Source organism: Bufo bufo, chromosome 1 (genome assembly GCF_905171765.1).
Source record: "Bufo bufo chromosome 1, aBufBuf1.1, whole genome shotgun sequence".
NCBI lineage: Eukaryota > Metazoa > Chordata > Amphibia > Anura > Bufonidae > Bufo > Bufo bufo.
The window spans coordinates 215,419,814-215,447,164 of NC_053389.1; the positions used below are offsets into that span (position 1 = coordinate 215,419,814).

Consider the following 27,351-nt stretch of genomic DNA (forward strand, 5'->3'; position numbering starts at 1 on the left):
GCCCTGGTAAAAGCCCAGACAACCCCGTTAAGTATTGTAGCTGCAGACCATTCTGACGCTGCAAGTCCAGGAGAATATTCCTCACCATTTGAGAATGGCTGAAAAGAGGGACAGTATCCTGGACATAGCCAGCACCTTACGCAAGTCAGTTTATTTTTTTTAAAAGCCATACAGGGAGCATATGTTATTTCCCCCAGGTTCAGGGTTGCCAGAATGTTGCGCTCATTGTCACTGACCACCTTGCCCAGTTGGAGTTGGCAGGGTAACAGCCAGCGGGATGTTTGGCACCGCTTGACTTGACAAGTGATAGGAAGGAGGGGGACTGGGAGCGACACTCTCCCCTGCTGCTGTTGGGGATGGTACCATCTTCATGAAGGAGGAGGTGGATAAGTGCCTGCTTTGGGAGCCAGTCCGATGATATAGTGGGGAGGGCGTCAAAAGGACCTGGCCATGTTGCTGGGGTGCTTCCTCTCCACTGCCGCAAAAAACATTGACCCAGTGCTGCCTGTCCCTGCCTGTAACAGCTGCTCCAGGTGTCCACCATGTACTTTGTGAGAGTACAAGGCACTTATACAATAGCATGGCATTAACTGCACTGCCAGCAACATAGCCAGGTGGGGGTTCATGTTGTAGACAAGCTAATTGCCAGCGGAGAAAAGTTTTTACATGGCCAAACATTCCATTATAGATGTCTCATGATGGAGCCGAGGACAAGGAGTCGTTTTAGCAGGGGAAGAAGAAGGTGATGACAAAGACACCATATTGTTTGGAGATGTGGGTGGGCTGCCACAAAGAGGACCAGGAGAAAGAGGATAGACTTGTTCTGATTGGGAGTGCTGGTCAGTTGTATTTTCCCAAAGGATACGGTGATGCCGCCTCATGTGCTGCAATAGAGCCCTGGTACCTATGATTGTGTTTGAATGGCCACAGCTTATTTTATTCCTGCAGATCTTGTACAAGGCTGTGGTTTTGTGTGCCTGCCTTGTGGAGTAACAACACCATACAGGAGCTGCTCGCACAGAGCTACAAGCAGCCAAGCTTGAATTAGATCTGGCACGTTTTAGGCCCAACCCACCCACGGTGTCAGCGGCATCACCAGATCGCAAAGCAGATGTGGCCATGGCAGTTTTTGGAAAGGTACATGGCCTCTGCTCTTTATTGCTGCCACCACCACCCTTTTCCACTGATGTTGCCTCCTCCTCAGCACCCTGATATGGCTCCAAGTTTGGTATGAACTGGTTCGCTCATTTTTAGTGAAGATGTATATATAACTGAAGGAGCTGAACAGATTGATATATATATATTAGAAAAGATTTATGGCTGAACATCTGTTGAATGGATGATTGGAGGAATATTCACCATTAAAAGGAATTTCTTAATTCAGTAAATAGCATTTATCATGTAGACAATGTTAATAAAATTCACTTACTAATGTATTGGGATTGTCAATTTTGCCTCCTTTGCTGGCTTGATTAATTTTTCTATCGAACACACTGCTTGTTTCCAGAGGTTACAACCACCCTGCAATTCAGCAGTGGTGGCTGTGCTTACACACCATAGGAAAAAGGCCTCTCTGGTGATGGTGACCTGGATTGTGGCAGGGCACATAGGTACGCACGCAGAGCATCTCCCGTCCCGACACCTCATATCTGTGCTGCAGCAGTGACCGTAACCCCTGGATATGAACAGTGTATAAAACAATGGAAAAATCAAGCCAGCAAAGGAGGCAATATGGACAATCACAATACATTAGTAAGTGCCTTGTATTAAAACCCCTTTAAATGGTGAATATTCCTCCAATCATCCATTCAACAAATATTCAGCCATCAACCTACGTCTGTCTAATGTGTATGGCCATCTCCAAGCTTCTCCCTTTTGTTTTTTGAGTTTTAGCAGTTATATATTCTGTTAGTATAAAGAGTGCAATTAACTTGAATCCTCATGGTACTATAATAGAGATGAAATATGTTGGATTGCCATTAGAGAGTCACAGCATAATATACTGGATTTATACTGACTGTCTAGAAGTGATTCTAGGGCACGAATAGTTTATGAGGGCATCATCTCCTTAAAATCCTCCTGAGTTAATAGCTATGTTTAAAGTAAGTCGTTGATCTGCTCTGGTTGCATGTAGGACACCTAGATGGAGGTGGGGCCTCCCAGGGGTTTAAGGATATTAGCCGTCTGCCTAATGCCACTTGCAGACCAGGTTGCCAGAACAAGGATGGAACAACAACAGAAGAGGATTGGATCGTTACAGAGGGAGGTGACATTAGAAATGCAGCAAATCAGATTTTAAAATCCTTTGAATGTCATTCATCAACTAAGAAGGACAACTGAAGCATTGGAAGACCAAGAGGAAGTCAAAAGCGACTAAATTTATAGCTTCTCTGAATTCCTCAGATAAAATGAAGCTTTTCATACTTTCTGTGCTACTTTATGCTTTCCTGGTCAGAAATTGCTTGGGAGAATATTCTCCTCCAAAATTTGTTTGCACCCCAATGCCTTTAGATATGGACTGCCAGCCAAACATGCAGCGTCATAGTGCAGGTAGTGGAGGGCACTGGGTTGGCATGCAAGAAGAAGCAAAGGAAACCATTCTACATCTCCGTGAGACAGTTGTTCACCAGAAGGAAACAATACTAGATCAGAGGGAGACAATCAGAGAGCTAAATGTGAAACTTAGTCGTTGTGAAGGTTATCCTCATAGTAGAGGACATGAAGAAGGCTATGGTCATTCTTCTGAGCATGGAAAAGAAAGAGAACATGGGCATGAGGAACCTTTTGGACATGAGAGTGCACATGGGCATGAAAGCACACATGGACAGGAAAGTGGACATGGACATGAAAGAGAACATGGTCCCAAAAGGGAACATGGTCATGAGTTGGAAGAGGGGCATGAAAGAGAACATGGGCATGAGAGAGAACATGGACCAAAAAGAGAACATGGCCATGAATGGGAACAAAGGCATGAGCGGGAGAATGGCCATGAACGAGAACATGGTCATGAATGGGAAGAGAGGCATGAGCGGGAGAATGGCCATGAACGAGAACATGGCCATGACAGAGAATATCCTCACAGTTATGATGATGTACATGGACATATAAGAGATCATGAATATCATCATCTCACCAACCGGGAACAGCCAGCACATGACTCACATTACCGCAAACCAAGTGCTCCACCAAACACAATGGAAGACCCCCCAGAGGTGACTTCACCTAGTGCTCTTCAAATGGAAAGAATGCTGGAATCACTGAAGGACAGACTGGAACATTTACAGGTAACCATATTTATATTCCTACAACTGTTTAGTGTGTATTTAATACACATATAACAGTATTGTAAAATAACGTAATACTTTTGTTTAGTTCATCATGGTAACTCAGCTCTGCTACATGATGAACTATTTCTTTACTTTTCATGATGAACTTTTGATGAACTTTTGTTTTCTTTACTATTCAAAATATTATTTAAGGTTTGTTCACACCATTTTTTAAGAGTTTTTAAATGCCCGTAATGTTTTTCAAGCATTTTTCATAGCATTTTTTTACAAGTGTCTTGGTGGCATTTATTTATGGTGTCAACTCCTATAGTAAAACCTATGGGAAAAACATCAGAAAGTCATAACCAGAGCATGATGTGAAAATACGTCACTAGCCCTATAAAGCCATAAAAATGCCAACGAAAACAGCATGAAAAACACTGGGGGAGATTTATCAAAACTGGTTTAAAGGAAAACTGTCTGAGTTGCCCATAGCAACCGGATTCCACCTTTCATTTTTCGGACCTTCTCTGGAAAATAAAAAGATGGGATCTGATTGGTTGCTATTGGTTTTCCTTTACACTAGTTTGCATAAATCTCCCCGTCTGTCTGTGAATTCAGTCTAAGGGCTTCTGCACACGAACATATCCGTTTTTACGGTCCACAAATCGCGGATCCACAAAACACAAATAGTGGTCGAGAGTTTGCTGCCATTTTTTGTGCAGAACTGTCCTATCCTTGTCTGCAAAACATGCAAAAATAGAACATGTTCTATTTTTTTGCGGAGCTGCTCAACAGACTTACGGATGCGGGTGCGCAGCCTCATTTAGATGAATAGGTCCGCATCCAAACTACAGCCGTGTGCAAGAGCCCTTAAAGTGATCTATTACTAATGAAGGCAACCAGAAGAAGGTGTGGTTAATCAACTAGGGAATTTAATCGACTCGTTAAAATGAGCTTGATGACCCGTAAATGTGACAGCAATTTTAGTTATGCTATTATTTATTCAGTATTTTTATATGAGTAAATAGATTTTACCTTTCTTAGGCCTCATGCACACGGCCGAGAGCGGTCCGTGGTAACCCGGCCGGGATTCCTTCTGACAGCAGGAGCGCACGGCGTCATTGGTTGCTATGACGCCGTGCGCTTCATGCCGACGGCTGCTGTACAGTGATACACTCGTATGATCTTTAGCAACCAATGACGCCGTGCGCTCCTGCTGTCAAAAGGAATCCCGGCCGGGTTACCACGGACCGCTCTCGGCTGCGGAACATGGCCGTGTGCATGAGGCCTTATATATAACATGTCATTGAGACATCAGAGCTGTAAGCTAGGGCCCGAGCTCCAGAAAATGGAGACCGCTCTGTAGGAAGGACACACGTGTGGGTACTGCGGATTGTGCAGTGGAATCCACAGTGAAAATCCACAGCATTTCCACAACACAATGGGGCACATTTATCAAGCTAGTGCTGTGATGGCTAACCTCCAACACTCCAGCTGTGGGTGAAACTACGACTCCCAGCATGCTCCATTCATTTCTATGGAGTTCTATGGAGCCAAGCAAGTGTGCATCTTGGGAGTTGTAGTTTTACCACAGCTGGAGATCCGGAGGTTAACCATCACAGTGCTAGTGCAATTTTATTTTGACGAGTTGATAAATCCGTTTTTTGCCATTCTTTTTAGAGTTGTGTGTCATATTTTCTATGTGTTATTTATGTCTGATGTGGCTTTTGAAAGTCGCTGATCTAATGGTTTAAAAAGTCGCATTTTTTTCCAGAAAAGTCACAAATATATTTTAAAAAGTTGCAAATTAAAATGAAAGTCGCATACATTCATTCTGTGACTTTTTAAATTCAACAGAGTCGCAAAAGATCCGACTAATCGCAGCTAAGTACGCCAGCCAGGAGCTGGTGGAGTTTTGCACAAGTAAACGAATAGAATTTAGACGTTAAAAAGGCGCACTGACGAGTCCACTGACGAAACAGAAAAATAAAACATTCGCAAATACGATGTAAAGTCTAAGACAGGGCGCAAACCCGACAATAAATGCGATTAAATAGAAATGTCTGCACAACACAGATAAACTACGACTGAAAGAGACGCAAAACCTCTTGATGTGCCTCAATGGGTTCATTTACTAACGCCAGCTAGGCATAAAAAAAAGGAGCAACATGCTGCGTTTTTACACTGTCCTCACCCGTGGAGGGTGGCGGGGGCATGTCGGGGCCAGGCCCATCAGCAGCAGCACATTCACTGACATGTATTCCTGCAAACAGTCATAAATGTTGGTGAAAAATGGCTCCAGTCAAGGACTGCAGTAGTTTTCACACAAGGAACACGGACTGCTGGAGGATACGAGAGGCGTAAATTAGGTGCATACTGCTGGAGGATACGAGAGGCGTAAATTAGGTGCATACTGCTGGAGGATACGAGAGGCGTAAATTAGGTGCATCCTCCTGAAGCGAAGTGGAAAAGGACGATGTCAAAAAGATGGTCTTTGATAAATGACCCCCAATCTGAAAATCTGCAACATACTAAGTTTTCCCACACTGAATATTTTCACTACATGTGGATGTGTTTTCAAAACCCCATCGAACTGTAATTTGTGGCAGATTTGCTGCGCGGAATCTGCACCCCAATCCGCATTAAATTGCCCACTCCTAGTGCCTTTTTGGAAATTGTTGTAAATTTTTGTTTCAAAGTGCAGCATGAAAAATGCCGCTGAAAAACTGCCATAAAGATTGCGTGTAGGATGGAAAAAGGCAAGCGGTTTCTGAGCAAAACACGCCAGACCACATTTGTGTGCGCTTACAGAAATTTCTGCAACTGAAAATCAGCTCTATTCCACTGAATAGGGATGTTTCTGCAGCAGGCGCACACATTTCTGTAAGCCCGATTCATAAAAATGGACAGTCACAGAAGTCTGCCACATGTGAACATGCCCTGATTCTCCTGAACTTCCCCAGTGTAGATCAGAGATATATAGATATATGGTGTAAAGTAGAACTGGCTTAGTTGCCCATAGCAACCAATCAGATTCCACCTTTCATTTTCCAAAGGAGCTGTGATAAATGAAAGGCAGAATCTCATTGGTTGCTATGGACAACCAAGCCAGTTTTCCTTTACACCAGTTTGATAAATGACCCCAATAGACATACAAATTTCTATATCATCGGTATATAAAATTATGAGGATTATGTAACTGCTAGTGTTGTGCGCACTGCATTCCTCAAAACTACACATTACACCTCATGCACACAACTGTAGCAGGCCCATGCCCATATTGCGGCCCACAAACAGCATCATGTGAATGGGTCCGCAATGCGGAAGATATGGTGCATGCACTACTATTTTGAGGTGCGGACCGATGGATGCAGATTGCAAACCACATTCAAGTGAAGGGTGCGTGTCCGCAGACCACGGACACATGGCCTGTGCCCGTGCATCGTGGACCGCAATAATTATGACACACAAGTCGTGCCTCCGCACCGCAAAAGATAGAACATGTCCTATCTTTAGCCATACTTTGTGGATCATGGACCCATTCAAGTCAATGGGTCCGCATCTGCAGCATGGAGTGCACACAGCTGGTGCCCGTGCATTGTGAACCACTATTTGCGGTCCGCAGCACGGGCATGGAGCCCTTACGTTCATGGGCATGAGCCCTTAGAGGGAGCCTCTCAGTCTGTTCATGCTGCTGTCTCTGAAGGCAGCATACCGTATTGATGGACAACCTGATTTCATAATGTCATGTATGTGTGGATGTAGAGAACTTACAGTTTATTAGTTGCAATGTCAGGCCAGTGCTGTAATGCAAGAGTCTGAGATAGGCCTCTTTCACACGAACGTATGGCTTTTTCAGTGTTTTGCAGTCCGTTTTTCACGGATCCGTTGTTCCGTTTTTTGTTTCCGTTGTGTTTCCGTTTCTGTTCCGTTTTTCCGTATGGCATATACAGTAATAACATTGAAAAAATTGGGCTGGGCATAAAATTTTTTATAGATGGTTCCGCAAAAACGGAACGGATACGGAAGACATACGGATGCATTCCCGTATGTGTTCAGTTTTTTTTGCGGACCCATTGACTTGAATGCAGCCACGTAACGTGATTTGCGGGCACTAATAGGACATGTTCTATCTTTCAACGGAACGGAAAAACGGAAACGGAATGCATACGGAGTACGTTCCGTTTTTTTTTGCGGAACCATTGAAATGAATGGTTCCATATAATACCGTATACGGAACGCAAAAAACGGCCTGTAAACGGGAGAAAAAAAAACGGTCGCGTGAAAAAGGCCATATCCATGATATGTAGGCTCCGCCGCACTCCAGACAGTGATTGACAGCTTTCTCCCACTGCACAGTAATAGGAAGAAATCTGTCAATTAGCCATGAGTTGGTGAGGGGGAATTTGCATCTTGTGGAGACTTCTGCCTCACGTGGCAACTAATTAATTGTACATTCTCAAAGACTACCCCATATCCACACATAGGTGACAGACCACTGAAATGACCTTGTCCATCCCTACTTTATGCTGCCCTTGTAGATGGCAGGTTCTGGGGCTACACCTAGGGGCCAGATTTATCATTAGCTCAAGTCAGAATAATGGAGTTAAAAAGTCACAATTTTTTGCGCAATCGCTTAAACTGCGCATAAATTTGCGACTTTTTATTGCTCTGCACTATGCTCGCCATTTTCAGAAAGTGGGCGTGTTTTCTTATGTAAATAAAATCTCTAGACAGATTTACTATTGAGACTATTTAAAAAGTCGCAAAAAAGTCGCAAAAAAATGCGCAATTTCACTCCAGTGAGGACCATGCTTATCTTATGAGACTTTTTAATAGAACATGCGACTTTTTCTTAAAAACGTGCGACTTTTGTAAAGCTGCTTACTGACGGATAAACTGCTACCGTCAAACCACATTTATTACAGTCTTAAAGGGCCGATGATAAATCTGACTTGGCTAAAACTGACTTTAGCCATATGTGAAAGTGGAGTGAGCTGTCAGAGTAATGATAAATCTGGCCCCCAGACTTTTTGTAGCATTTTTGAGTGATTGTAACTATGGTGTCAGCTGTAGTCCAAAGCAGTAAAGTGACTTGTATGCAGTCTTGTGCAAGACAGCTATCACTCAACAGTTAAAATCAAGCAAAAATGTTACAAAAATTCTGTAACCCAGCCTAAAGCTAGTTTGCAGATGCTAAAGAGATAACTATTCCAAGACAAAGTTTCTGTATAGAGACTAGTATCACCATAGTGTAGGTAGTTCGCCTATTTAAAGGGAACCTGTAACATTGAAAAGGGTGTCCGGGCAGCATGTTATAGAGCAGGAGGAGCTGAGCAGACTGATATATAAAGATTCAGTAAAACTTGTAATTTATACATTTATATTCCTGCCCATTCTGGGCTTTGAAGTCAGGGAGACGGGCCTATCAGTGATAGACAGCTTTCCCTCTATGGCTGTGTATACACAGATAGCTGTCAATCACTGATAGGCCCGCCTCCTTGACTTCAAAGCCCAGAATGGGCAGGAATATAAATGTATAAATTACAAGTTTTACTGAATCTTTATATATCAGTCTGCTCAGCTCCTCCTGCTCTATAACATGCTGCCTGCAGACTGCACTTTCAAGGTGACAGGATCCCATAGGGCTCTTTTACACGAGCGGATGCCGTGCGGGTAATCCACGAGAGCCAAGCCCCGTTCCGGACGGCAGAGACACGGAGCAGTAACATGATTGATAATGCTCTTTGCCTCTCTGATCTTTTTACTACAACATCATGGTGACAACTTTATCTCACTGTGATTTTGTAGTAAAAAGATCAGAGAGGATTATCAATCATGTTACTGCTCCGTGTCTCTGTTGTCCGGAACGGGGCTTGGCTGTCTTTCACGCAGCAGATTACCCGCACGGCAGCCGCTCGTGTGAAAGAGCCCTTATAATAACCACCAATCTATTTTATTACATTGAATACAATGTAAATCTTGGCATAACAAACACCATGAATACTAAATCTGGAAAAACAGGATATTCATAAGGGGAAGGATTTTTTTTCAACTCTCATTTAAGCTCCCTGAATTGCACTGCTCACTCAGGGAGTCTGTGGTATGCGCCTCACTGTTATAGAACATTGCGCTCAAAATAATAAACCACTGCCAAACTGTACAAAAGTATTTGCTCAATAATTAGTCACACAGGGAGACATTTATCATTTAAGTTTGTTTTCATGTCACTATTAAGTCTGGTTTAGCATTGTGTGGGTGCACCAAATTTATGAAATGGTGCACAGTTTTCATGTATTTAGTGCAACTGCATCGTGTTGTATGATGTAGGCTAGTTTCACACTAAAGCTAAACTGTCTTGCCGGAGTTCATCACATCTGAAATAGCCGGAAACTGCCAGAGCACCCCCAGACCCCTTTGACTATAATAGGACCCGGTGGGGATCCGGCCTGTTTCAGATCCGGGCAGATAAATATCGGAACAGCCGCCAGAACAGTTTAGCACTAGTGTGAAACTAGCCTGAGTTTTAAAAAATACACCAGTGGCTGCCGGGCATACAGTAGGATGCAACTTTTTTGCAACTTTTCTGTGACATTTCCAGGTTAAACAGATAATAAATGTGCCATAATCCAAGGTCTAATCTCACTTTTCAGCCTTAAACATAGACCACTGAAAAGTGGCGTAGCTCCTAAATGTTGCAAAAAAGTCACAATCGGCATGCCGTGTGATATTTTTATACTAAAAAACAGACAAATCTGGTTTAATAAATGTCCCCCATAATTTTCTAATAAAGATGGATAACAATCAATACAGTTTCAGTCAAATATAGAGCAAGTATACTTACCTAGCTTTCCTAGATACAGTAGGAATTCCTCCCCACTGTTTGATCATTACATAGCCACTACTGTGCCTTACCTGTTCTGAGTGAAGACAAGGGTTAGACGAGTTGTCCGGGTTCAGAGCTGAACCTGGACATATCCCCTTCTTCCCCCACTCAGCCCCTTTGATATGAGCATTGGAGCATTTTATGCTCCGATGCTCTCCCTTGCCCTGCGTGGCGTACCAGGCTCTCCATGGGTAAACTAGGCAGAGGCTTCCGCCCAGCAGTGAGCCCAGTGACGTCACTGGCACTAATGGAAGGCCTTTAGCGCTGCCCTGGCCTGTAAAACGGCTAGGGCAACGCTAAAGCCCGCCCATCAGTGCCAGTGACGTCACTGGGAACACTGCTAGGTGGAAGCCTCCGCCTAGCAGCATAAAAATATAAACAAACAGCGCTTGATGCTCATGTCAGAGGGGCTGAGTGGGGGAAGAAAGGGATATGTCCAGTTCACCTCTGAACCCGGACAACCCCTTTAATATCAGAGTCAGTGGGTATTACTGTGACTGACGTCAAATGCTGATTCTGTTAATATATATCCATAGTAAATGATATGGTATCTTCAGGCCTGTCCTATGGACTTCCTACTGGACTCAGGCTATTATGTGTGTTCCAGATGGTCACCTAGTTAGTTTACATTTATAATAAGCAGTTAAATGCTCCTTTGGCAGCTGATCCAAACAGCGATCATTCATTCCCATACAGCAGTGATCACTGCTGCATATACTAGTAAATGAAGGAAATAAACAGGCAAGAAAGGGGAATTAATATAAATGTAGCTAACGTGCGGGCAATGATCAGAAATGAATGTTTCCTCTGAATGCTCATTTAGTCTCTTCTGATTTAATCAGCATGCCAGGCTGAACTGGAAATGTGACTGTTTCTACAGACAAACTGGCAATTCTCCAGACCCCCTATCTCCAAAGGGGCCCCTATTCATGGCTGCATCTACCATGAAACCAGAGAAGCAGATAGCAGTCCTACAGCTTCATATGTGGCAGCAATATATGTTTAACTAGACACAATTAGATTCGGCATAGCAGACAACCTCTGCTGCACTCCACAGTTATTCCCTGAGTCCAAGGTGGATTGGGAACTTAAAGAGGCCATGGAAAAAAATAAAAGTGGCCCCATATTGTAGCGGGGTCCAAATTGAAAGAGGCAGGGCAAAATACTGCCTCATCAGAACCATATACCACAGTGCAACACATTATGTTGCCCCCAAAAGCTGTCTTTTTGAATGCCCAGATGCCATAGTCACACTTGAGCAGGCATCTGAGGAGTTAAATGCGTGCAATCTATGTCATCGTCATCCCATACATTAGCCCCGGGCAGTGGCGTACCTGGGGTGTTTGGCACCCGGGCAGGTCCTTTCTCTGGCACATTCTTCCCAATACTTTAAAACAATTGTACCCCCTCACAGTAGTATTGCTCTCATTGTACAACCTTTACAGTAGTTTTGTACAGATTGTGCCCCCTCACAGTAGTTATACCCAAATTGGTGCCCTCTCACAGATAGTTATGCCCACATTGTGCCCCCTTCACAGTAGTTTGCCCTCTCTGTGCCCCATTCACAGTTGTAATGGCCCTCTTTTTGCCCCGTTACAGTAATAATCCCCATTGTGTCCCCTTCATAGTAAAAATCCCCATTGTGCCCCCTTTATAGTAATAATGCCCACTGTGCCCCTTCTTAGTAATAATGCCCATTTGTGCCCCCCTTCACAGTAATAATGCTTATTGTGACCCTTAATAGTAGTAATGCCCATTGTGCTAGTAATGTCCTCTGTGCCCTCTCCATAGTAGATATCCCCATTGTGCCCCTTTCACAGTAATAATGCCCTCTGTGCCCCTTCATTGTAGTAATGCCCTCTGGCTCTGTGCCCCCTCCATAGTAGAAATGCAATGCCCATCGTGCCCCTTCACATTAGTAATGCCCTCTGTGTTCTCTCCATAGTAGTGATGCCCTCTGTGCCCCCTCTATAGGTAATAAAGTTTCTCTTTGCCCCCTCCATAATAATAAAAGTCTTCTGTGCCCTCTCCGTATTAAAAAAAACCAAAAAAAAACCACAGTAACTACTCACCTTGTCCCGTTCCTGAAGCTCATATACCTCTCTTCCTGCAGTCACAGATCGCTCTGGCAGCAATGTGTGGGCGGAGCTTATGCAGATTTCCGACTGCAGGCTCCGCCATCATTGGCTGGCAGCACGATGTGTGTCTGTAGGCTGAATGGTGAAGCAGGGAGGATTGGAGGAGAGCTTGGGAGCTGAGCAGTGAGTGACAGGACTGCAGCTCCCAGCGCTCCAGCAATGAGAGCTTCCATCTGTATGATGGAAGCACTCATTGCTTCTAAGCACCCCAATGAGAGTGGGCACCCCTCCTGAGAGCCGGACCGCCCCCCCCCCCCCCCCCTTAGTACAACACTGGCCTCAGGTGCCCCTTAGTGGTGCTCTTATCGTCCAATAACACACAGCCTAATGGGTGCATAGGGATCTTTGTACGTACAATATGTAATACACTAATTCAGAATTTGGGGCCCACCAATTTAAATTTTGCTCAGTAGGGGTCCAACTTCTGACAGCGCTGTCCATCAGCTGAAGAGACTGTGGTGAGCCCTGGGTCATCTTCGGAGACCAGTGATGTCGACGTTCATCAGTCACATGGCCCAGGCAACAGCTCAGTCTCATTCAAGTGAATGGGGCTGAGCTGCAATACAAAGCACAGCTGATATCCAATGACAGCTTGTGAGCTACGAGCATGCTCTGGTGAGTGCCGTGGTCTCTTCAAATAGCTGATCTATGGAGAGCTGGGAGTCAGAGCCCCACCGATCACATACATATGAACTATCCTGAGGCTCAGTGTAAAACACTTCAGAAAATGCCATTAAGATGGCTACTAGAGATGTCGCGAACATAAAATTTTCCGTTTGTGAACGGCGAACACGAACTTCCGCGAATGTTCCGCGAACTGGCAAACCGGTGCGAACCGCCATAGACTTCAATAGGCATGCGAATTTTAAAACCCACAGGGACTCTTTCTGGCCACAATAATGATGGGAAAAGTTGTTTCAAGGGGACTAACACCTGGACTGTGGCATGCCGGAGGGGATCCATGGCAAAACTCCCATGAAAAATTACGTTGTTGACGGAGAGTGTGGTAAGTTAAATTCGCAATGCGATTAATATAACCTGCATTAATCGCATTGCAAATTCAACTTAGAGCTAAGTTCCTAATGGTTTGTATTGCTAGAATTGACGAATATAATGAATTATAGCACTATTTCTCAATCTTCGTTATATTCTAGCAATACAACCATTCAGGTGTGCATTGCGAGAGGGGTGCGGTGGGTACGGGCCGCACCGGGTGACACCAGTCTGATGGAGTGTCACCCAGGGCCCGCCGGCGCAGGAGTTCTCACTCACAAGTTCAACTTCGCAAGCAAGCAAGCACGTCGCGCCGTCACGTGGTAAAAGGGGACGGGGGGGTGACTCGCTGCAGCCTGGTGAGTGGTGGGGCGCCGCGGCAGCTGCCCTGCAGGAGTCTCCGGTGCCGGGAGGAGGAGGTAGGTAGAGCGGCTCTGACTTTATAGACAAAATTATTTTAATAATACCCCAATAATAATAAGTTAATAACCTAACCCCATTCATAAATTACTGGTGGATTATTATAGAGATGGCCCCAGGCCAGGAGACATAAGGGGTTGGGTTGAACTGTGGGCTGGGGCCACCCGGCCACATTTACTAATCTTTGCTCAGGAGGGCCCTCATAAATATAGACCCACATGGTGTGGACTGGTCATTTTTACTAAGGAATATAGTTTAAACGTTTATGTGCAAAAGAGCTGACTTAGTGACTTCTTTTATTTTCTCTTTATCTCTTTATTATGGCTTCGGGGGGGGCAGGGGTGACACCATTTTTTACCGCATCGGGTGACACCAGCCATAGCAACGCCACTGCAACCATTAGGAACCCAGCTCTAAGTTGAATTCGCAATGCAATTAATATAACCTGTATTAATCGCATTGCGATTACAACGTAGATCTGAGTTCCTAATGGTTGTATTGCTAGAATTGACGAATATAACGGATATAGCACTATATTCTCAATCTTCGTTATATTCTAGCAATACAACCATTAGGAACCCAGCTCTAAGTTGAATTCGCAATGCGATTAATATAACCTGTATTAATCGCGTTGCGATTACAACTTAGATCTGAGTTCCTAATGGTTGTATTGCTAGAATTGACGAATATAACGAATATAGCACTATATTCTCAATCTTCGTTATATTCTAGCAATACAACCATTAGGAACCCAGCTCTAAGTTGAATTCGCAATGTGATTAATATAACCTGTATTAATCGCATTGAGATTACAACTTAGTCTAATTTGTGACACTGCAGCTTCAGAATGAATCTAAGATGGATGCTGTCCTTGCTTTTTGATAGGAGGTGGGAGGGTCTGGGAGGGAGGGTATGCTGATTGGCTGGAATGTGTCTGCTGACTGTGAGGTACAGGGTCAAAGTTTGCTCAATGATGATGTATAGGGGGCGGACCGAACATCGCATATGTTCGCCAGCCGTGGCGAACGCAAAAAAGCTATGTTCGCCGGCGAATAGTTCGGGACATCTCTAATGGCTACATAGTAGATTATTCAACGAGGCATTTTGCCTGGTTTATTAGTGAAATTCCTCTTGACAGATTCCCTTCAGGGAACATATTATACATCACCCACATAATTAGTGAGGCATAGAAGTTTTCTCCTGCTAAATGTATATGTATAAAAAAAAATCTGAAAAACACCAAAGTAAGAAACTTGGAAAGGCATGACTATCTCCAAGCTGCTTCTCCACATTCTGTTATTAGCACAGTGACAAGTCATTCTCTGCTTTTTGTTTTAACAGAGAAACAGAAACTCCAGTCTCTTTTCCACATCTTTAAGAGACACCCTCCAAAAGAAGATCAGTATCTTGGAACATCAGCTCCATGAAAAGCGTAACACATCAGAGCACCATGATAAAGACCATGATCAGGAGCATGAAGACCATGGTAGACACAAGATGGACAGTGCACTACATGGGAATGGTAAAGGTAAGACCTAAACTGAAGACATTTCATCCACCAAGAGCTACATAAAATTTTGCATAGTATAGTCTAACATAATTTTATATCTAATACAATATAGAACCTAGCATTCAAATTAAAGGGGCTGTCCTCTTTGGACAGTCCCTTTTTGTCTGAAGGTTTATAGGGATGAGTGAATTTCATATTTTTAAGTTCATGTGAGGGTTCGTGTTGTGGTATTTACTGAATTGCGTTATGGATTCCTTTACCACGGACCATAATGCAATTCCATGACGGAATGCATAACTGAATGCCTTTAGAAGCATTCCGTTATTCATTCCGTCATAATAGAAACATAGAATGTGTCGGCAGATAAGAACCATTGGGCCCATCTAGTCTGCCCAATATACTGAATACTATGAATAGCCCTTGGCCCTATCTTATATGAAGGATGGCCTTATGTCTATCCCATGCATGCTTAAACTCCTTCGCTGTATTTGCAGCTACCACTTCTGCAGGAAGGCTATTCCATGCATCCACTACTCTCTCAGTAAAGTAATACTTCCTGATATTACTTTTAAACCTTTGCCCCTCTATAATAGAAGTCTATGGGCTGCAAAACTGATCTGTCCCGTTTTAGTTTTGCAAGGGAGTCCACTCTGCATAACGGAAACTGGACGAATCTGTTATGCAGGCTATAGACTTCTATTATGATGGAATGAATAACGAAATGCCTGGTCCGTGGTAACGGAATCCATAACGCAATTCAGTAAATACCACAACACGAACATGAACTTCAAAATATGAAATTCGCTCATCCCTAAAGGTTTACGTAATAATCAGCTGATCACAGGGTGTCCCACTGGTGGAATCCTTGGTAATCAGCTGTAATCTGAAATGGTCAACTCTTCTGCAGCGACGCCATAGAGAAAAGTAGACATTATATAGTTTCCAATCAAAACACTGGGCTTTCTTATGTACAGCTTTGCCAGATCCTCCAGAGAGACACACCTTCTCTCTCCCATTAAATAAGAATTCCATGATATATCTGAAACTTAAATGTGAATCCCTGGTATGAATAGACCTCTCCCACTGATATTTGTTTCCCAGATTATCAATATTAAAAAAGTTCCTGACACGTGGAGGTACATCAGAAGCAGACACAAGGCATGGAGTTTCTTACTATATGGTTATTAACCTGCGCATGCAGTTAGACACAAATGAAAAACAAATATTTTTCCCATTTAACCCCAATCATTCCTAATATATCCTTCATACCTCCAATAAATACTTCTTGAATAGACATTAGACACAAATCAGCCATAACGTTAAAGGGATTGTTCCACAAAAAAGATTCTACAGTTTTCAAACCAGCACCTGAATCTGAATACTTTTGTAATTTCATGTAATTAAAAATTTAGCATAGCCACCCAGTTATTCAATAAAATGTATCTGTATAGTGCTACCTGCTGTTTTTTTTTTTTCTTACTTCTTTGTCCACCTCAGTAAACAGTAGGGACAACACAACAGAGCCCGTTATGGAATAAGGCTAGGTTCACATCTGTGGTTGAGGTTCCAGCAGCAGCCTCTGTCACAGATTACAGCAGGAAAAAGGACAAAAAACACTGCATGCAGAAGTATTTTGTTTGGCAGAATGTCAATGGGATCTGTCAGGCTTCAGAGGTGTTCGGCATATGCTAAATCCAGCGATTTCATATTCTGTGCCTATGCTAGAACAGAATACCAGAATTGTAGTGCATATCATTTACAGACGAATTCAATAAGTATTATGCATTTTTGTACTTCCTGCTTTTTATGCAAATTAACATAAGAGTCATATCTTACTTGTGTGACCAGAGAAGAGTCATATTTTCAGGCTCTGACTCATCTCAGGTTAGTTGAACAAATATCTGGTCAATGATCAGTGCACTGACATGGCCACACATACAGTACACACTATTTAGTCCATATTGGCCATCACCCTTGTTCAAACTAGCCATCATTTTTCCAAAGAAGGATCTTTCGGCCGCAAACGATCTTTATTTGAATGACAGACAGGTCTGATAGTCAGTCAATTTTCAATGCAGAGAACTTCTTTTCAGATGATAATGGTTTGCCATCCATTGGCTAAAACAATAGTTTGTTGTTAAATTTCACTTGACAAACAATTGTTTTGGTTGAAATTGTCTGTTTAGATCAATTTTAGATTAATGTGTCTGGCCACCTTTAGCCTAACTATTTGCCCTTTAGTATAGTCCTCTCTTTATTACAGAATGTGATACCACAACATTTTTAATATACAGTGGCACCTCTGGTCAAAATTACTGTTACTGTGCACAGTTAAGCAAGTTGAAAATGAAAAGATCTCCAAAAGGCATAAAGGTAAAAATGACACATTCTCTTTGTATTTTAAGCAAAAACTATTTTTCCATCTTTTAAATTTTCAAAATAACAAAAAAGGAAAAGGGCCTGAAGCAAAACTTTGAACACCTTGCATGGTTAGTGCTTGGTAGCACCTCCTTTGGTAAGTATCACAGCTTGTATTCCCTTTTTGGAGCCAGCCAAGAGTCTTTCAATTCTTGTTTGATGGATTTTCATCCATTGTTCCTTGCAAAAGTCTTCCAGGTCTATGAGATTCCTGTGCCGTATTGCATGCACTGCTCTTTTAAGGCCTATCCAAAGATTTTTCAATGATGTTCAGATCAGGGGACTGTGAGAACCAACTTGTGCGTTTTGAGGTAGTTTAAGGCTGACATTTGCTCAGTTTGAAATGTAATTAAGAAATGGCAGTTAACAAGAACAGTGGAGGTCAAGAGAAGGTCTGGACAGTTGCTTGTAGGATTGCTAAAAAGACAAATCAGAAGACCCGGTTGACTGTAAAGGACTTTCAGGAATATTTAGCAGAATCAGGAGTTGTGGTATAGCTCAGCGACAAATACGGCCTTCCTGGAAGAGTCATCAGAAGAAAACTTCTCCTGCATCCTCAACACAAAATTCAGCATTACAAGTCTGCAAATGAATACCTAAACAAGCCTGATGTATTTTGGAAACAAGTACTGTGGACCGGTAAGTTTGGAGAAACAAGGGCACCTCTTCAATCATTAAGTATGAAGGTGGATCAATCATGCATTGGGGTTGCAGCCAATGGCACGGGGAACATTTCAAAAGTAGAGGGAAGAATGGATTAAATGAAATTCCAGCATATTCTGGAAGCAAACATAACACGAACTGTAAAAAAGCTGAAGTTGAAAAGAGGATGACTTCTACAGATGGATAATGATCCTAAACACGCCTCAAAATACACAATAAACTACCTTAAAAAGGTGAAAACTGAAGGTTTTAACATGGCCCTCACAGTCCGCTAATCCAAACATCATTGAAAATCTGTGGATAAACCTCAAAAGAGCAGTGCATGGAATCTCACAGAACTGGAAGACTTTTGCAAGGAAGAATGGATGACAATTCCTCAAACAAGAATTGAAAGACTTTTGGCTGGCTACAAAAAGCATTTACAAGCTGTGATACTTTCTAAAGGCGGTGCTACTAGGCACTAACCAGGCAGAGTGCCCAAAGTTTTGCCTTTAGCCCTTTTCCTTTTTTATTTAGAAAATGTAAAAGATAAAAATAAAATGTTCTTGCTTTAATTACTAAGGGAATGTATCATTAACTTTATGCTTTTTGGAGATAATTTTATCTTCAACTTGCTTAACTGTTCACAGTAGCAATAATTTTGACCAGGGGTGCACAAACCTTCGCGCTCTTAATCATTAACCATATTATGAGTTTTATAAATGTCTAACAAGGACTTTATTTACTCAAGTGTTTAATTACAATATTTATTTAAGGCTTAATTTCTTATCTCCAGGACATAAAGCAGACAAGAAGTCTAATGATTTCAGAGTCAGTTTCCCTCTCAGAACAAGTTATATGTATGCCAAGGTGAAACGGACGCTTCACCACGAGATCTTTGCGTTCACCATCTGCTTATGGTTGAAGTCCAATTCATCCCCTGGCATGGGCACACCTTTTTCCTATTCTGTTCCAGGCCAGGCCAATGAAGTGGTGCTTATTGAGTGGGGAAACAACCCCATGGAATTGCTTATTAATGACAAGGTAATTGATCTTACACATCTTATTTTAGGTATGCTGTTTAACAGTTTGGGAAAATTATGTGAACTTATTACACATCTTATTTTAGGTATGCTGTTTAACAGTTTGGGAAAATTATGTGAACTTATATTTTGTCTTATTTTCAATGCAGCTACAAAAAGTTATGTATGCAATTCAATCACGGAATTGGATTTTTAATTAAAGGAGTATATAGGATTAAGGCAACATTAAAACACCTCTTCTTTTAATAGTTTTATTTGTACTTTAATTTTTATTAATTTAATCTAAAAGCAAAATTTAGAGGGATGAATAATTTTGAAAAACAATATTAGTATGCCACATTATATAGTATATTTGGTGCCATAAGTAATTTCAGTGATATGATAATTTGAGGGTTGTGTAGGAAATTTTCAGTGAATGAAATCTCTTGTTAGCTTTAAATGGGTTTAGGAATTGACAGGGTCTCAAATCACAAATACTCAATGGGGCTTAGAAGACATTTTTAAGGTAGATTTCCCCCTTTCAATTTCCCGTGGTTTCCTCTTGTAAGAGACAATTTGTAAGAGGGAAATATTAACAATGGAGGTGATACAGGGTTTCTAATTCACCTCTATCAGCCCAATGTGGTAGCACATTTTAGTAAAACCAGCTCAAATTATAAAAAGTTATATTTTTTTCAAACTTGGATCATAGTTTGTGTTTTTTATATATACAGGCTGCAACTCTACCACTGGCCATCAATGATGCTAAGTGGCACCATGTTTGCGTTACATGGTCTTCCAGGGATGGATTATGGGAGTCATACCTGGATGGTGTAAGACGTGGAAATGGTGAAAACTTGGCACCTTGGCATCCAATAAAACCGGGTGGAGTATTTATTTTGGGACAAGAACAGGTAAATGTAATTACATTATTTTTGAATACTGAACTGGTGAGAGTCAGGTGATCATTTTCCATATTAACCCCTTTAAGGGATTCTCCAGGATATATACTTTTTATTCAGCCTTCAAAATAAAGGTCTCATGGTTTAAAAAATAATAATAACTACTTACATCCCTGTGACAGCCGCTGAATTAAGTACAGACATGGCCCTTCCTTTGGACACACATACGTTGCACATATACGTTCTGTACATGAAGAGGCGACCGTGGCAAAAGCCTTTCGTGTAACCTTATTATATTTAGAATGTATTACATTCACAGTCCCATTCATTACAGCTCCTTAGTCCTTTTGTTCTTATAGCTGAGGAAGACCTCATGATCACACATGGATAATATAGCCTATGAATACATTGGAGAACCACTTTATATTGAATGATGAATGAAGAACAGTAGCTGAGCTAAAGCAATCTAGAGATGGTTATAAGCTGTAAGCTCTGCATATTTTGTAGATCTTGTTTACACTGTATCTTTATGCACGGTAGTTAATATTTGATGAACATGACTAAATTGTGTTTTCCTACAATTAGGATACCTTGGGAGGAAGGTTTGATGCTACACAAGCCTTTGTGGGAGAAATTTCCGACTTTAACATGTGGAGCCACATCTTAACACCTAGTGAGATTTACAAGCTGGCAACCTGTGCTGTCTATTCCACTGGCGACGTCATAGAGTGGATGGAGTCATCCATGGAGCTCCACGGTGGTGTTACCAAGCTCCCTTTCAACTCTTGTCATTGACATGAGGAGTCCCTCCACATGCAGCATGCTCTGATAGGGAACCCAGGCATGGAATGGGTTCCCAGTACCCCAATGACTAATGTTTCAAATGGAGTAGAAACCATTGTGCATCACTGTTATTCCCACACATGGATGACATTGTTTCCTTCCGTATTGCTTTTTGGTCACAATCTATTGTCTTTGTAATAGTGTGTTGTATTTTGCAGATGTAATGTGGTTTGCATACTCGAGCAGCTAGCATACAGGTGTATTTTTCTACTGCATGCCTAATCCTGCAAACTATTACTGAAAGCTCTCACATAGTGTTAGAGAAAATAAAACTGCCAGGTACTCTGCATGTATGGAAATATCCTTCAGGTCTCTCTTTACGGAAATAATTCTGAAAAGGTATGAAGCACCACTCAATCATTTGGTAGACACTGCTTTGCATTCAGTGGAACAGAATTCAGTACCCAGAAGGTACTTGTCTAGAAAACTTTGTGGAGTGTTCTCAAGGGATGCCTATCTGGTATAAAGATAAGTTGAAATTGTGTAAAAATGACTTAAGGTCCCTTTACATTGGTCAATATTAAAGCAGATAGTCGGGAAGGAACGACAATCTGCTGATCGCTGGTGGAGGAGACCTTTGCATTTACATGCAGTCATCTCCTCCAGAGTATGGGGAGAAGCGATCGCTATTGCCTTCGCTCTTCCCCATACTGACTCGTTTGCCGGCAGGAGATCGTGTTTACACAGTACGATCTGCTGCCGGTAAATGATAATTTTTGGGTGTACATAATTTACACCACCCTATCATCGCTTAAGAGCGTTACTATGAACGCTCGTTAGAGATAATTTGTGCGATTCTCTGCAGTTAGTATTATACCGGTGTTGATCCTCTTCTCACCAATCGTAATGTATACACTTTTCTAACCCTTGCTATGACTTTCTAATGAAACGCATTAATGAATTTGTGTCACCGCTTTTATAAGAGATACAATGTGTGATATAAGGAGCAGGGGAAGAGCATTTTTAATTGAGACTGAAAGCAGTTACATCATTTTTTTTATCCCCAGAAGTATTTAGCGGCTGTCCTAAGCATTTGTCAGTATAATTTTATTTATTTGAGTATCCACTTCTACGCAAGTATATACTCATATAAATTGTTCATTGTTTTCTTTTGACACCTCTTTCAGTGAATCATGGACAGTACACCTACCCATTGACCTTAAAGGGAACCTGTCACCGGGATTTTGTGTATAGAGCTGAGGACATGGGTTGCTAGACCGCCACTAGCACATCTGCAATATCCAGTCCCCATAGCTCTGTGTGCTTTTATTGTGTAAAAAAAAACGACTTGATACATATGAGTCCTGTACATGAGATGAGTCAGGGACAGGACTCCTCTCAGGTTAATTTGCATATGTATCAAATCGGTTTTTTGACACAATAAAAGCACACAGAGCTATGGGGACTGGGTATTGCGGATGTGCTAGTGGCCATCTAGCAACCCATGTCCTCAGCTCTATACCCAAAATCCCAGTGACAGATTCCCTTTAATCTGTTACTCCGCACTTCGGTGGATCACTAGGGTCCATGGTGATACCAGACTATGGAAGCATACTGTATTTTGTCCGTGATTACAGATGCCTCACGCACATTACAGTCCATGGGTCCAGTAAAAACCATGGACGCAACTCAGATGCCATCTATGTTTGGTCCCTGGTTTTCATAGATCATTGCTAGGAGGTGCTTTGGAAATTAATTTTCAGCCTAGCAGTGTACGTGGAATAAGGATGACAGAAGGACCAAACACAGATCCTTTATGGACATCTTCACAGATGAACCACCGACCATCTTGTCACAGATGTCAACTGCAGATGTGATTGAACATGTGAAAAAGACCTAAGTATGGTTTGCTCTTTGATCTAAATTTAGATATCTTGATGTTTAGTGTGACTGCTGGCTGCTTTCTATATGTATATATTTTTAAGTGGGTGTATTGTGTGATATCTCTTGGATACTGGGGATTATTTCAGAGCAAAATGTATATCAGCATAAATGCCAGCTCAACAACTGCTGGCAACCACTTGGCTGTATGTGCTGGATGTGGAGGATCATATCCATGTGTTGTATATTGTGCACACTAATTATACTGTTTTATTAACATTTGTGGACTTTATTACTTCTGTACCTTAGCAACCTGTAATGTTGTGCATGTGTTCACATAATATATACTCAGAACTTTTAACTTGGTGTCTTTCTCAATGTTATAAAAACAACAACAAAAAACACTTTAAAGGGCAACTAAAGCCAGAATCTAAACATAAAAAAAAACAAGAAAACAATCTCAATATGTGGCTTTGTTATTTGATCTTGTTTCGTCAGATATCACAATTGCAGACCATGAAAAATAAACTAGAAAAAGCAGTGCATTGTTCTCTTCAGGCTGCAGCATATCTATATCCCCCTCCGTCTCGCCCTCTCATGCTAGTGCATGTAAAGCAGGAAGTATAGGAGGAGAAGGCTGGGTCTAGTCTGGATACATTCTGTCTACACAGTAAGCATGGCTATTATGTTGTAAGGAATTTCCTAGTTACTAAGGCTACTTTCACACTAGCGTTCGGGTGTCCGCTCGTGCGCACCGTTTGAAGGGGCTCACGAGCGGCCCCGAACGCATCCGTCTGGCCCCAATGCATTCTCAGTGGAGGCGGATCCACTGAGAATGCATCCGCCTGCCAGTGCTCAGCCTCCGCTCCGCTCAGTGAGCGGACACCTGAACGCTGCTTGCAGCGTTCGGGTGTCCTCCTGGCCGTGCGGAGGCGAGCGGATCCGTCCAGACTTATAATGGAAGTCAATGGGGACGGATCCGCTTGAAGATGACACTATATGGCTCAATCTTCAAGCGGATCCGTTCCCCATTGACTTTCAATGTAAAGTCTGAACGGATCCGCTCAGACAACTTTCACACTTAGAAAATTTTCTAAGTTTTAATGCAGACGCATCCGTTCTGAACGGATGCGAACGTCTGCATTATCGGAGCGGATCCGTCTGATGAAACATCAGACGGATCCGCTCCGAACGCTAGTGTGAAAGTAGCCTAAAAGGTACAAATAGATTTGGTTACCACCATGTGGAACTGTAATAGACTGAAGACTACTAAATCTACCAAAATAAATCCCACTCACCATTCCTAAATAATACCATAAGCAGATTTTGCCATCAGGTTCCCGGGTAAGCTGGGTCACCACCATGTGAACCACTCAATTCTAAATCTATAAGATAATTCCCCCTCCCACTCAAATATAGGCCTTATGCACATGGCCATTGTTTGGGTCCGCATCCAAGCCGCCATTTTTGCGGCTCGGATGCGGACCCATTCTCTTCAATGGGGCCGCAAATGATGCGGACAGCACTCTGTGTGCTGTCCGCTTCCCTTGCTCCGTTCCGTGGCCCCGCAAAAAAAAAAATAGAACATGTCCTATTCTTGTCCATTTTGCGGACAAGAATAGGCATTTCTACAATGGGCCGCCCGTTCCGTTCCGCAAATTGCGGTAGGCACACGGGAGGCTTCCGTTTTTTGCGGATCAGGCAGTGAGACAAAATTCCTGTTCTGATGGAAACCTCCATCTGTCAGAAACCGATCAGATCTTCTTGTATAGTGATCTTAAGGCTACTTTCACACTCGTGTTTTGGGCGGATCAGTCATGGATCTTCAAAAACGGATCCGTTACAATAATACAACCGCATGCATCCGTCATGAATGGATCCGTTTGTATTATCTGTAACATAGCCAAGACGGATCAGTCATAAACTCCATTGAAAGTCAATGGGAGACGGATCCATTTTCTATTGTGCGAGATTTTGTCAGAGAAAACGCACCACATCGCGGACAGAAAAACGCTGCAGGCAGTGTTTTGGTGTCCGCCTCCAGAGCGGAATCGAGACTGAACGGAGGCAAACTGATGCATTCTGAGCGGATCCTTTTCCATTCAGAATGCATTAGGGCAAAACTGCTCCGTTTTGGACCGCTTGTGAGAGCCAATGACGGATCTCACAAACGGAAAGCCAAAACGAGATTGTGAAAGTAGCCTTATTTGTCAAGCATGTAAGGCTGTGTTCACATCACGTTTTTGTCCTATGAAATTTTGTCACAAAGTAAACAGCTGCTTCATACAAATGTCATACATTGGCATCTGCTGAAGAGGTTAGAGAAATGGAATGTTGTCAGGCACCGATGGAAAGGAAGAATCTGGGTGCATCTTTTAAAAAAAAAAAAAAGGGAGAACTACAACTACCCACAGGTCCTCCAGACATCAGTGAACATTATAGGAGAAGGGTATAAGAGGACAGAATTACAACTCCCAGCATGACCAGACTTATTATGGGGTATCAGTGTCCATTACATGGAGAGGGATATAATAGGAGAGAACTACAACTCCCAGCAGTTCTAGGATGCTATTATGGTCTAGCAGAGGACATTACAGGGAACGAGTATAAGAAAAGTACAACTCCTAGCATGACAACTTATAAAGGAAAACACTCACCTCTCACAGATACATATCTCAGGAGCTCTGCCCACTCAGGTCCTGACAGGTCCTTCCCCTGTGGCGTGAGCAAGGCAGGTAGTCAGACGATAGATCACAATGGAGTGGGAGAGAAACTCACTGTGGAGGCCAAGGGCAGGGACTCTTATAGCACTGCAGGTACACAGTCAGTGTGGTTAAGCCCCTCACCACTCATGAATTTTCTGTTCAATGTGTGTGTGTATTGTTCATCCAGCCATTCTGTAGTCAAAGATGAGAGCGACAAAGTGCTTTGTCTGCAAGATCTCCCCTAAACTGCTTATGACAGCAGTCTGGGGAGCAACGTGTAGACATATGTAGCTCTATGGGTTAAAGGGGTCATCCATGAGTTAGACAGCCCTCCCAGAGTAACTGAACTGTACTTGAGATCATCCTTACCTTGTCCTCGGTGCTGGGTGTGGTGTGTAAGGCTCTCATCCTCTCACTGCTGGGCTTTTGACATCAGTTGACGGGGAACACATGACTGCTAAAGCCGATCACAGGCGGCAGGGGTGACCTGCTCCCCTTGGGTCATAACAACTGGTCATTTGACACAAGGGGAGCAGGTCACTGCTGTAGCCTGTGATTGGTTGCAGTAGGCATGTGTAGCTCCCGGTGACAGATGTGGATCTCAGAGATGCGGGGAGGGGGGGGGGGGGGGGGGGGGGGTGGGGGGGGGAGTCGGCCCAGGAGCCTTACACACCAAACCCAGCAGCGGGGACCAGGTAAGTATGATCTCTACCACAGGTCAGCCATTCTCCTCTTGGAGGTCTAAAGCCTCATTCACATGTCCGTGCTCAAATCCGTAAGCAAGTGGTCAGTGATGCATCCGTGAAGGATCCATGTGTCCGTTTTTTGCTGTCCGTGTTTCACTGACACTGAACAGCTGAAAAATGATTTTCAGAGCATCTCTTCTTAATGATCCGTGCAACACGGTTGTCATCCGTGGTTTTCACGGACCCATAGACTATAATGGGCGTGATAGATCCATGAACACAGACAAAATAGAGCATGCATCCGTGCTAAAAACACGAATCCACGGGCCGTGCTAAAACACGAATGTGTGAATACACACATTAAAATGAATAGGGACGTGTGCTGTCCGTGAAGAACACGTACAGCACACTGACATGTGAATGAGACTTAACTCTTGGATAACTACTTTAAATGTAATTGTATAATATGTTTTTTTTCAGGGTGTAGTTCCCCTTTAATACTACCATCACCAATTGTTAACACAACATGGAGCAAACTGTAGCTTTTGTGTCGATAATAGGTGTGCACTGGGATGATTTCCCTACCTGTCTTTAGAAGAGAAAATACTTTAGAGTACAACTCCTGTGGGATGAGAAAGGAAATCCCAAAATTTTCCCACATGAATCACGGACGGCATATGTTCCCCTTGATTAAAGCAGGATAGTTTACACATCAGTAATTTTCCACTGACCATGGGTGATGCTGACCAACACAACCCATTAAAGTCTATGGGCCAGATTTATCATTAGCTCAGGTCAGAATAATGGAGTGAAAAAAGTCCCCAAAAAAGTCCCAAACGCTAAAACTGCACACAAATTTGCGACTTTTTTCTGCTCTGCACTATGCTCGCCAGTTTTCTGAAAGTGGGCGTGTTTTCTTATGTAAATGAATCTCGACGGATTTACTATTGGGACTATTTAAAAAGTCGCTAAAAAGTTGCAAAAAAGTCGCAATTTCACTCCAGTGAGGACCATGCTTATCTTATGAGACTTTTTAATAGAACTTGCAACTTTTTCGTAAAGATGTGCGACTTTTGTAAAGCTGCTTACTGACGGA

General features: G+C 42.7%; 1 protein-coding gene across 1 annotated transcript; it reads left to right on the forward strand.

Moving 5' to 3' along the window:
- Positions 1 to 2,257: 2,257 nt before the first annotated feature.
- Positions 2,258 to 21,581, forward strand: LOC120986924 (neuronal pentraxin-1-like). Its single transcript, XM_040415606.1, has 5 exons — positions 2,258 to 3,284; positions 15,048 to 15,234; positions 19,073 to 19,320; positions 20,033 to 20,212; positions 20,786 to 21,581. The coding sequence occupies exons 1-5, from the start codon at positions 2,409 to 2,411 to the stop codon at positions 20,993 to 20,995; spliced, it is 1,701 nt and encodes a 566-aa protein (XP_040271540.1). The 5' UTR covers positions 2,258 to 2,408; the 3' UTR covers positions 20,996 to 21,581.
- Positions 21,582 to 27,351: the final 5,770 nt, after the last annotated feature.